The 11,395-nt window shown below is 55.4% G+C and overlaps 1 protein-coding gene across 6 annotated transcripts in view; it reads left to right on the top strand.

Moving 5' to 3' along the window:
- Positions 1-11,395, top strand: part of cux2b (cut-like homeobox 2b) — a 59,589-nt gene that overhangs the window by 26,142 nt on the left and 22,052 nt on the right. For all 6 annotated transcript variants that reach the window (XM_076023038.1, XM_076023037.1, XM_076023036.1 and 3 more), the window contains exons 2-3: positions 870-980; positions 1,773-1,820. In XM_076023038.1, the coding sequence (XP_075879153.1) occupies positions 1,785-1,820 (36 nt within the window). In that variant the 5' untranslated portion in view covers positions 870-980; positions 1,773-1,784. The remainder of the gene's footprint in view (positions 1-869; positions 981-1,772; positions 1,821-11,395) is intronic.

The following is an 11,395-nucleotide window of genomic DNA, read 5'->3' as shown; positions in this document are numbered from 1 at the left end:
GCCCGGTCCCGGTCCAGGCCTGGCCCGCTCCCCTCCTGGCTCCGACCTCTCGCTGGTTCTGATTAAACTTCCTTGGTCCGTCTGCAGATTAATTAAAGCAGCGTGGGTTTAATTTGCCGTGTCGCGTGTGAATCCTGCAGAGGAAACTGGAGCTGCCGCAGCCCCTCCCACCAATCAGGTGGAGGCGCTGGGTCGGTGCGACAGGCACGTGCTGGGTCAGATATGCAGTGGGGGGGGCAGGGGGGGGGCTGGAGGGTGGGCGGAGCCTCGTTAATAGAGCAGCGACGGCCGCATCTATCAGAAATCTGTTGATCCATATATTGATCCGGTCATGTGGGACGTGGAGGGGGGGGGCGGGGGGTAGTGGGGGGAAGGGGGAGGGGTTGGACCCGACCTGCCCTCTGTGCATGCGTGTGTGTGTGTGTGTGTTTATCTGGCAGGAAAAAACAGCCTCATTTAAAAGCAGAGAAGAAGAACACCCCCCCCCTCCCCCCAGCGTCCCCCCCTTTCTGCCAGGGCTCAACATGTGACCCCCTCCTCTGCCCCCCCCTCGCCGGCTGTTCCAGGCGTATTGATTATCTCAGATAGTGATTATCTAAAAGGCCGTCTGCTGCTACTGCAGCCATCGCACTGCTTTTTTTGCCTTAATTATTTATGCGGCGGCGGCAGTGGGCGGAGCCGTGAGTCCGAGCCGCCGCCACATCATGAAGGATGACGCTCTGAATATTCAGCAGTGTGTTTTTATTTATGTGGTCCAGGCTTCAGCTCTCCTGGTAGGCTGGGAGCCTCCCTCACTCTCTCTCCCTCACTCTGTCACTCTCTCACTGTGTATGTGTGTGTGTGTGTGTGTGTGTGTGTGTGTGTTTCAGAGGGAGCTGAACTCGGTGGCGGCGGCGCTGGCGGGCCGACAGGAGGAGAGCGAGCACTCCCACAAACACCTGGTGGAGCTGAGCAGAGACTTCAGGAGAAATGTCCCAGAGGTGGAGCTTCTTCTTCTTCTTCTTCTTCTTCTTCTTCTTCTTCTCACCCTCCAATCACAGCAAGGCCACGCCTCCTCCCTGAGCACTGGCTTGGCTGCAGTATCAACAACTGGCCAGCAGGGTGGGGGTGGGCGGGGCAACAGAACAGTTGTTAGTAATAGTTATATTTCTGTGAGGTGAAGCCAGAATTTGTGAGGCGGAATGTGAAAACTGCAGGCAGCGCCGTCAGCTGAGCTCTCTGAGGCCCCCTGCAGGCCAAGCAGCTCCACGCAGTCAGATAAAACTGCATCGTTTATTCTGGGAACATTTCCCAAGCTTGAGCAGAATAAAATAGTTTGTGCTTCAAGCTGGAGTTAGCCAGCTTCAGCCAGCAGCTAGCAGCTAGCAGCTAGCAGCTGGGAGCAGCCATTAATGATTGCAGAGCAGTCACCACAACCAATCATCTCTCTTTTACAAAGAGATTATTAATTATTATCACTGAGCTGACTGTCAGTGTACAGCCGATTAGTTTTTTTATTGGTCATGCGTTAGAAGCATCCTGCGCTAACGTGCTAACAGGCTACGCTGCTCGATGCTGAGAAGTCTGTGACCAAGACGTGGATTAATGTGCCGGACTCCTCAACAAATATCTTTCAACGCGCCCTGGGTGGCGCTGCAGCGTAGCTCCAGAACCTCCAGGCTCTCCTCTCGAGGTGGCGGCTTCTCCCGGCCTTCCTCTCTCCTCGCCGGCGCCTCGTCCAATCAGAAGGGCTGCAGCGGCCTTCCTCTAACTCCTGCTGTCTTCTTCTGCAGGAGGTGCGGGAGATGGTGGCGCCCGTCCTCAAGAGCTTCCAGGCCCAGGTGAGTGAGTCACATGACCTCCTCTTCTACCCCTGATTGATGAGTGAGTGTGCCGACGCCCCCCCCCCGCACCTCCCCAGCCACCCTGGTGGGCGGGGCCGAGCCGCTGCAGACTGACCTGCTGCGTGGGTCGATCAGATGAGATGATCAGATATCTGCCTTCTCGTGTTTTCTGAGACAAGCCCTCACTTCCTGTTGCGACGGTGCCCCCCTCTGACGTGGCCGCGGTGAGAAGCTGTCACCTGACACCCGGCCCGCCTCCGCCCCGGCCATTAGACCAAGGTCATAAATCACATTTGTTCTGCGAGAACCTGAGAAGCTTCAGAACGAGAGCTCGGCCCTGATTGGCTGACTCTCTTCAACTGACTGTAACTGACTCTGGCCCAGCGAGTGGGCGGGTGTGGTAGCGGCTGTGGCGGCGGCGGCATTCTCCGCCCTCCTCCCTGTGAACTAATTTAATTATGGTCGCTGTAAAGTCGCAGCAGATATCAGAAGGGAACTTGCGAGTCTTTATTGTGCAGGAGAACCCAGAGGATTAATTTGAGCAGCAGTGAAGTCTGACGGCCGGGAGTCTGGAGACGCTGGCAGCAGAGAACATAGACGGCTGATAATGAGCCAGGAGAGCTTCTCTCTCTCTCCGCCTGGCTGCAGCCCACTGAGGAGCTTCCTCTGGGGGTTCCCCAGGTTCCCCTGGGTTCTCCAGGTTCCCCTGGCCGTTCTCCAGGTTCCTCCACACCACACTGAGGAGCTTCCTCTGGGGGTTCCCCAGGTTCCCCTGGGTTCTCCAGGTTCCTCTGGCCGTTCTCCAGGTTCCTCCACAACACACTGAGGAGCTTCCTCTGGGGGTTCTCCAGGTTGCCCTGGCCGTTCTCCAGGTTCCTCCACACCACACTGAGGAGGCTTCCTCTGGGGGTTCCCCAGGTTCCTCTGGCGGTTCTCCAGGTTCCTCCAACCCACACTGGAGGAGGTTCCTCTGGGGGTTCCCCAGGTTCCTCTGGCGGTTCTCCAGGTTCCTCCAACCCACACTGGAGGAGGTTCCACTGGGGGTTCTCCAGGTTCCTCTGGAAGATCTTCAGGTTCCCCTGTGAGTTCTCCACATTCCTGCACGCCTCACTGCAGGTTGCTCTGTGGGTTCTCCTGTTTCTCCAGCTCATTATCATATTGTCCCAGAACTAATCGCAATAAACAATAATATTGTCAATCTTAAAATGATGATATCATGTTGTAGTGCAAGTGAAGCCATTCAGAAAAGAAGAGAAAACTTTAGCACCCACCAATATTTGACAGTGAAATGAAACATCTGAAGATGAAGATGAAGATGATGGTCGACGTATTGATGATGGTGATCAGGCCTGATGGAGTTTCTGCTGGGTTCCTGCTGGGTTCCTGCTGGAGGTTCCTGCTGGGTTCCTGCTGGAGCTGTGAGAACTTCACTCAGTGGTGGTGGAGGCTGAGGGAGCTGCTGGGGCCGGAGCGGCGCCCCCTGTAGCAGATAGTTTGTCCTGCGGCGTGTGTGTGTGTGTGTGTGTGTGTGTGTGTGTGTGTGTGTGTGTGTGTGTGTGTGTGTGTGTGTGTGTGTGTGTGCCCGTGTGGACCCTGGTGGTGCCACTTCTGAAGGAGTCGCTGCTACTTTGAAGTGTTGTGCGACATGACAGGTTCTCTTTCTTTTCTGTTTCATTTGGCCGCGGCCCCTCCCACTCCGCCCCCCCCCCCCCCTCTTCTCTCGTCCAATCTCGCCTCCTAATTACGGCGAAACCAGGCGACTGATTAGAAACACGTTGCCGACCTACTTTTTCCTTTTTTCCGCGGCGGAGGAGGGGAAGGGGTTAATCCCAGAGCTGGTGACTGTCATTGGTCGCCTCCCTCCCCCCCTCCTCCCCCTCCTCCCTTCTCTTCTTCTCTTCTGCCGTCGCTCTCTCTCTCTCTCCCCTCTTCTCTTCTTCTTCCCTGGAAGTTTGCTAATGAGGTCCCGTCAGAGCCGAGGAGAGGTGTTAATTTGGCCGTGTGAAGTAGAAGGAGATTAAGGACAGTGAGGAGCCGAGTTTACGGCTTAAAATACACCGCCGCTGTCCTTATTAATCCGCCGGCCCTGGAGAGCGCCGCCGCTTTGGTTTTATAATGAACACTCTCCCGTAATGAAGGTAATTTTAATAAAAATTTACGGCCCGACGGCCGGGACGGCGCCCGTCTCGGCGCCGGCCCCCGAGGTGAGGCCGGCGCTGAGACGGTTCTTCCTCGAATCAGCCGCTGGAGGGGGGAGGGGCGGGGCTTCTGCCCGCTCTTGGCCGCTGTCACCACCACGACGGCGCAACGCAATTTACACCTTGGTTCCACCTCTGAACCCCTGGAGGAACCGTTCAGGAGGAACCTTTCAGGAGGAACCTTTCAGGAGGAACCTCACGAAAAGAACCTCTCAAGAAGAACCGTTCAGGAGGAAGCAGTGGTTCTGAGGAAGCAGTGGTTCTGAGGACCAGGGCGCAGCTCTTGGCTCTTCAGTCGCTAATTATTACCACCAGGTTTCTCCACGGCGTTAATGGGCGTCGCCGTGGTTTGGCGGCGGTGGCGAGGAGCCTCCTGCAGATGGAGGAGCTGATGAATGTGGGAAAGGTGTAATTAGCGGCTCCGCCGGTTCCACACCATTAACCCCTGCAGCTCGCGCCGCATCGTTATTGGGCCTCATTATCAGGTGCGCACGCCGCAAACATCAAACAACCATTAGAGCGGCGAGTGGGAGGAGGAGGAGGTGGCGGCCGGGGGGGAGGGGGAGGGGCCGACACCTGTTTGGGAGTCTAAGTGTGCCATTGGTTCCCCCGAGGACAGGAAGTCATGGAGTGGGGAGGGAGACAATGTTTCCATCTCGTCGTCGTCGTTGTTGTTGTTGTTGTTGTTGTTGTTGTTGTTGTCGTCGTCGTCGTCGTCGTCTCTGCTGGTTGGAGAGCCGCCGCAGCGCTGCCGGTGCTCACCTGTGGGTGGCGCTGTGTCGGGTGGAGTCAGGAGTTCACAGGTGTGCAGACTTTACCCACGATGCCTCGGCCTCGGCCCCGGACAGCAGCGAGGTAGAGGAGGCGGCCTTTGATGGCTGGCTGGTGCAGACGAGCTCCTCTTCTTCCCGGGCTCTGATTAATTCCTGGAGGAAATGATAATTTCTCTTGAATGTATGAATATGTTATGAATGGAGGGAATGAATCAAAGAGTAAAAGGACCATAATTAATTACGCCGCCGCCGCGATAAAAGGCTGTGGGTGTTATGACGCAAGCTTCCTCCGTGTCATTATGAGCCGCTCCGTAATTACCTTTCCGCACGAGCCGGCGCTCCGGGCGGCGCTGGCGGTGAGCGCCGCTCCCCCATTGGCTGGCAGAGTGTGCCGCTCGTAAAGCTTCTCCTGCCTAATCGTCTGAGGGCCGCGTGGAACCGCAGCAGCTTCTCCAGCCCAGCGGAGACGGATCTTCATCGTCCAGCTGCTCCTGCTCAGGTGCGGAGCAGCCGCGCGTGGCGGCGAGTACCGGCTGGCCCCTGACGGTGCTGGCGGTGCGAGCGGTGGGTGCTAACGGTGGTGGCGGCGGCGAGCAGACACTCAGACGTTCAAAGTGTTTCCTCCGTCTCCATATTCAAGTGTGCATGATGTAAAAAGAGTTCAGATTGAGAAAGAAAACAAAGTCTGACGCTGAAGATGAAGCTACAACTGAAGCTAAAGCTACAACTGAAGCTAAAGCTAAAGTTCGGTTCAGCACTGCATGAATGGGAGGGTCGCTGGTTTGAGACCCAGTTCCTCGGTCACTCATTAAATGGAGGGTGGAGTCTGTTGTCGCGCTTTGTACACTGGATTCAATGCTAATGCTAATGCTAACTTCAACCAGCTCCAAGTGGCTGCCGCGGCCGTGACAGTGAGCCAAATGGAAACTGATGAAAATGAGATCACTAACTGGTTGACTTCCTGTCTCTGTTGTCTCTGGGCCTGTGGTTCTGGTTCTATCAGGTCAAAACCAGAACCAGAACCAGAAGCCTTCTGTGGTCTCCAGGTTCCAGCCTGAGATTCTGGAGGTCCTCAGCAGCTCCATGTTGACGGGGCGTGGAATCCACCGCGTGTGTGTGTGTGTGTGTGTGTGTGTGTGCGTGTAGCAGTTGTCTACATGGACTCTGATGGTTGAACCTGGGTGATTTTTGTTGGCACGCTTGTGAGAAGAAACCACAACAACAACAACGCAACGCTGCTGTTGGATTAATGTGACACTGCTGAGCTCCTGTCAGACACCTCACACCTCCATCAGCCTCCCTGTGTGTGTGTGTGTGTGTGTGTGTGTGTGTGTGTGTGTGTGTGTGTGTGCTGACTGATGCCCTGTCGGATCGTCCCAGTTGGGTGTTTTCATCATTACGGATGCGTGTTTAGAGCCGGGATGTTCACACCAGGTAAAGACGGGTGTGTGTGTGTGTGTGTGTGTGTGTGTGTGTGTGTGTGTGTGTGTGTGTGTGTGTGATGTTATAAATAGGCACTTGGCTCTGCAGCCATGTGGAATTGATGACTTTCAGCACATTCTGCTCGGCGCTGCCAGCTTTAATTCCTGCCGTCCTGACAGCACAAACCTCATCGCCCCAAGACGTCACGGCTGAGCGCCACCGCTCTGCAAATGTTAGCCGTGTTTGAGGAGTGTGTGTGTGTGTGTGTGTGTGTGTGTGTGTGTGTGTGTGTGTGTGTGTGTTGGCCGTCTGACTGGTCGTACGCCGGGGCCGGGTCTGAAGCGCCGTCGTCACCTGGAGAGACGGCGCCGTCTCTCGCCAGCCTCCAGTGTGTTACAGGAACTCCCAGATAGTAGCAGTCTGCCCCCTACAGGCGGCGGCTGGCATGGTGCTCAGCCGCCGGCCAGATCACAGTCAAATTAACCAATAAAAATGTGCGAAATCTGCGGCCGAGCAGCGGTGAGGGCACGCCAAGAGGAATAAACATCAGCACGCACACACACACACACACACACACACACACAGCATGTGTGTGTGTGTGTGTGCGCGCGCGTGTGTGTGGGGACTGGGTCGGTGGCGGCAGCAGCAGCAGCAGCAGAAGAAGAAGAGGAGCCCCTCCCCCTCGGGAACACCTTCATCTCCCATCATCCTCGGCTGTGAAGTTTAATTCCAGCCAAATCTAAACAGGCTAATTAAATATCATAACTCTGCAGCAGCAGCAGCAGTAGCAGCAGCAGCAGCAGCAGCAGCAGCCTCTTGTAAAGGCACCTGAAATTTTAATTTAGACTTCAAAAGGAGCCTCCGACTTTAAAGCAAATCTATTGTTTTTCATTTAGACTTGCAATTTTTCCCTCGTCGGCCGCCGCCGCCGCCGCCATGATTGATCTGCTAATTAAAATATGCAGAGAGAGGGAGAAAAATATTAAGCGCTCCTTTTTTCCCCTCTTCCCCCCCGTTTCTGTGTTTTAGAAAGCAACAGCCGACACACTTTCCCCTCCTCTTCCCTGCCAAGATAATTACATTTTTTCTGCACATTGATGTTCTTTACACCGCGTTCATCTGCCTCATTATTTTTCCATTTTCATCTTTTCTTGCCGGGAGATCGATGGATTGATAAAGTGATGGAGGCCGTCTTAAATAATGCAGGCGGGTGAAAAGTTACACCGGCGCCGCCGCCGCTGCCGGCAAACTGTTTGAACTTTTATTCTTCTCCCACGTTGTGTTTAATATCCCAGGAAGGGAGACGACGCTGCGTTATTACACGCCTGGCGCGAGGCGCCGCTGCTCGCCGCCGTCCCGCCGCCGCCCAGCCTGTGGATGTTGCTGACGCTTGTCACCGCTAATATCCCCGATGATAAAGAAAAGTGGCGATTCAAAGAAAGAGCCGGCAAAGTAGGCCAATTAGTACCTGGGGAGCACTTAGCGTCAGAGCTAGCAGCTCCAAATGTCACAGCGGTAGCGGCGGCAGCGGCTGCGGCGTTCACGCGGCACCGCCGTAATCTGACCTGACAGTCGCCGCCGCTAATATGGGATTAACCACAATGCTAATTAACATGCGGCTGTGTTAAAGCGTGCGGCGGCGGCGGCAGCGGGGAGGAGTCAACTGGCTTGGCCTTAAAGTGGCGCCGCGCATCAAGACGTGTCTTTCTAATGTTATTTTATATATTTCCTTTCCACTTTGAAGCCTCCTATGTCTTGTTTTTCCACTCCGGTGACTCACCAAGCAGACCCGAGCCAAACACATGTATGTTTTAAAGTCCCGCCGCAGGACTTCCTGTTTCATCTGACAGCGGCGGCGGCGGCAGCAGCGGCCGGAGGAAGCAAAGCGCGCTGATTAAGGAACTGTGAGGTTCCTCCTCCAGTCCCAGTAATTGGCTCTCGGCGGACCTACTGGGAGAACTGGGGGCCCGCAGCCGGAGTGAGGGGACAGCCCGCTGACCGTGTCGCTGCCGGGGGGGAAGGGGCGGGGGCGGGGCGGGGGGGGGGGGGGGGGGCTCTCGCAGGAACACAGAAAGCAGAAGAAAAGTTTCAGAGTTTTCAAAAGAAGGAAGCTTGAGTTCCACCTGGCGAGTCACCTGGTGTCAGTGTGACATCATCACTAGAGGAGAGATCACTGGTGTGTGTGTGTGTGTGTGTGTGTGTGTGTGTGTGTGTGTGTGTGTGTGTTCCTCTGGTTCTTCTCTCATTCATTTGACGTCTTTGAGACCAACAGATGTAAATTGCCCAGCAGGAGGACATTAATAGTGTGTGTGTGTGTGTGTGTGTGTGTGTGTGTGTGTGTGTGTGTGTGTGTGTGTGTGTGTGTCCCCTCCTGGCAGACGTGTGAAGGACGGCCGAAGGTGCCGCTGGGATGCGGTGATGTTCTTGTTTTATTGCAGCTCATCTGGAGACCCGGCTGTGGGTTCGGTTGAAGGACAGAGTGCTGCTGCTCCCTAACCAGATTAACACACACTCACACGCACACACACACACTCACACACACTCTCTCTCACACACACACTCCTCTGCTGGTGCTACGTGCTCCTGTCCTGCAGGTGAGGTGGTGTGGCGCCCCCTGTGGCCACCGCTGCTGTGTGTTCTGGACAGTTTCCCCTCGTCTCCGTCTCCTGTCTCCTCTCACAGCCAGTGCTCTAATGAGGTGGAGCCTAAAATAGCAGGGAGGGAGGCGGGCGCTGCCGAGCTGCAGAGCTGCAGAGTTGCAGCTCTGCAGCTCGGCAGCTCTGCAGCGCCCCCTGTGAGACCCTGTGAGACCTGCAGTGTTCCTGCGCTCCTGCTGGAGCTGCCAGGATCTTCAGCTGACGTGCTGTCAGTCTCTGCTGCCTTCAACCTCGCAGAAGCTGGGCTTTAGTGCAGAGCCTGTGATTGGTGGAGGATTGGTGTGTTTTAAAAGTTGAGAAATAAGTTCCACAACTGGAACGACAACTTCTGGATTCTCGAACTCGCCGTTGAATTCTGGGCGAGGCTTCTGATTGGCTCGTCTGGGATGAGCGGCTGTGGCTGGTGGGCGGAGCCAGCCGTCCACCTGCTCCTTATTATAGCCGCGTGTCTTCCAGCCGGGATTGAAGTCTGAAGAAATATGTATCACATGACATCAAAAAGCCTTAAAGGTTATTACAAATTAATAACGACTGCGGGCCGGACCGAGAAAATAGCCCATAGGACACACCCACACTGACACAGCCAACTAGGCCAGTGTGGATCCAGGGGGAGGAGTCATCAGGAGATCTGGGGGAGGAGTCATCAGTAGATCTGGGGGAGGAGTCATGGGGGAGGAGTCATCAGTAGATCAGGGGGAGGAGTCATCAGGAGATCTGGGGGAGGAGTCATGGGGGGAGGAGTCATCAGTAGATCTAGGGGAGGAGTCATCAGTAGATCTGGGGAAGGAGTCATCAGGAGATCAGGGGGAGGAGTCATCAGGAGATCAGGGGGAGGAGTCATCAGGAGATCAGGGGAGGAGTCATCAGTAGATCTGGGGGAAGAGTCATCAGTAGATCTGGGGGAAGAGTCATCAGTAGATCTGGGGGAGGAGTCATCAGGAGATCTGGGGGAGGAGTCATCAGGGGGAGGAGTCATCAGTAGATCTGGGGGAGGAGTCATTAGGAGATCTGGGGGAGGAGTCATCAGTAGATCTGGGGGAGGAGTCATTAGTAGATCAGGGGGAGGAGTCATCAGTAGATCTGGGGGAGGAGTCATTATTAGATCAGGGGGAGGAGTCATCAGTAGATCTGGTGGAGGAGTCATCAGGAGATCTGGGGGAGGAGTCATCAGTAGATCTGGGGGAGGAGTCATTAGTAGATCGGGGGAGGAGTCATCAGGGGGAGGAGTCATCAGTAGACTCACAGGCCAATCACAGAGCTCATTTCTGCGCTGTGTATCCATCTTGACTTGAATCTGCCTCCCTCTGCTGGCGGCGGTGGCGGGCGGCGCTCTGATGTTCCTGGCCGCCCAAACAAAGGCGGCGCTGACACCTGTAATTAATTAGCCTATTATGCATTCCACAATGATAATTGGCTCGCTGGAAAGTCACCAGCCTCCTGCGAGGGGGGGGGCACCACGCCATCCATCACACTGGAGCTCTCTCTCTCTGTCTCTCTCTCTCGCTCTCTCTCTTTCTTTCTCTCTCTCTCTCCTTCACTCTCTCTCTCGCTCTCTCTCCCTCTTGCTCTCTCGCTCTCCCTCGCTCTCTCTCTCTCTGTCTCTCGCTCTCTCTCTCGCTCTTTCTCTCTCTCTCTCTCCCTCTCGCTCTCTCTCTCTCCCTCTGTCTCTCGCTCTCTCTCTCTCGCTCTCTCTCTCTCCCTCTGTCTCTCTCTCTCTCTCTCTCCCTCTCTCTCCCTCTCTCTCTTTCTCTCTCTCTCTCCCTCTGTCTCTCTCTCGCTCTCTCTCTCTCTCTCTCCCTCTCGCTCTCTCTCTCTCCCTCTGTCTCTCTCTCGCTCTCTCTCTCTCTCTCTCTCTCTCTCTCTCCATGTCATGCCGTCTCACCTTGGCTGCTGTAGCAACATGTGTCCACCAGAGCTCTGCCAGGCTCCGCCCACTCAGCCGTGAATCCCAGTCTGTCGGGGGAGGGGGTGGTGCCGCTGCGCTTTATTTTTTTATTTTTATAACCCAGAAAGCTTGCAGGCTCCGCCCACTCTGATGGTGATGGATGGGTGGGGGAGTCTCCGCCTCTCAGCGGCTCTTTGAACCCCAGAACCACTCGGTGGGGGGGTTTGAGGGGGTGACTTTTCTCCGACTTTGAGCTGTTGGCGTGGAGGAGGGCGCTGTGGGAGGGGGAGGGGTTTGTTGAACCACCTTCATGGAGAGCAGCTTGTGATTGGTCAGACTCTGTTGCTGTGAACCTAAAAAAAAACGAGTTTGTCTGCCAGGATTGGAGATGAAATCAGGTGACTCTTGGATGCCCCCTAGTGGCTGGCTGCGGCATAGCTCTTCTCCTCTCTTCTGATGCTGGCCATCAGGGGGGGCTGAACCAGCCTGACTGACGGGTGTACCTGGCCTATGATTGGGTGGGTGAGTGTGGGTGGGGACTGACTACACAATCACCACAACAACAACCAAACACACGCTAATTCTTGGCATGTAGTGGTGTGGTGACGGCCAGAAGCTCAGGACAGGAAGTTAGCAG

Source organism: Nelusetta ayraudi, unplaced genomic scaffold (genome assembly GCF_046127955.1).
Source record: "Nelusetta ayraudi isolate G7.1 ecotype Tasmania unplaced genomic scaffold, CSIRO-AGI_Nayr_v1 ptg000014l, whole genome shotgun sequence".
NCBI classification, from domain to species: Eukaryota; Metazoa; Chordata; class Actinopteri; order Tetraodontiformes; family Monacanthidae; genus Nelusetta; species Nelusetta ayraudi.
This window is presented reverse-complemented; position numbering and strand designations above follow the sequence as displayed.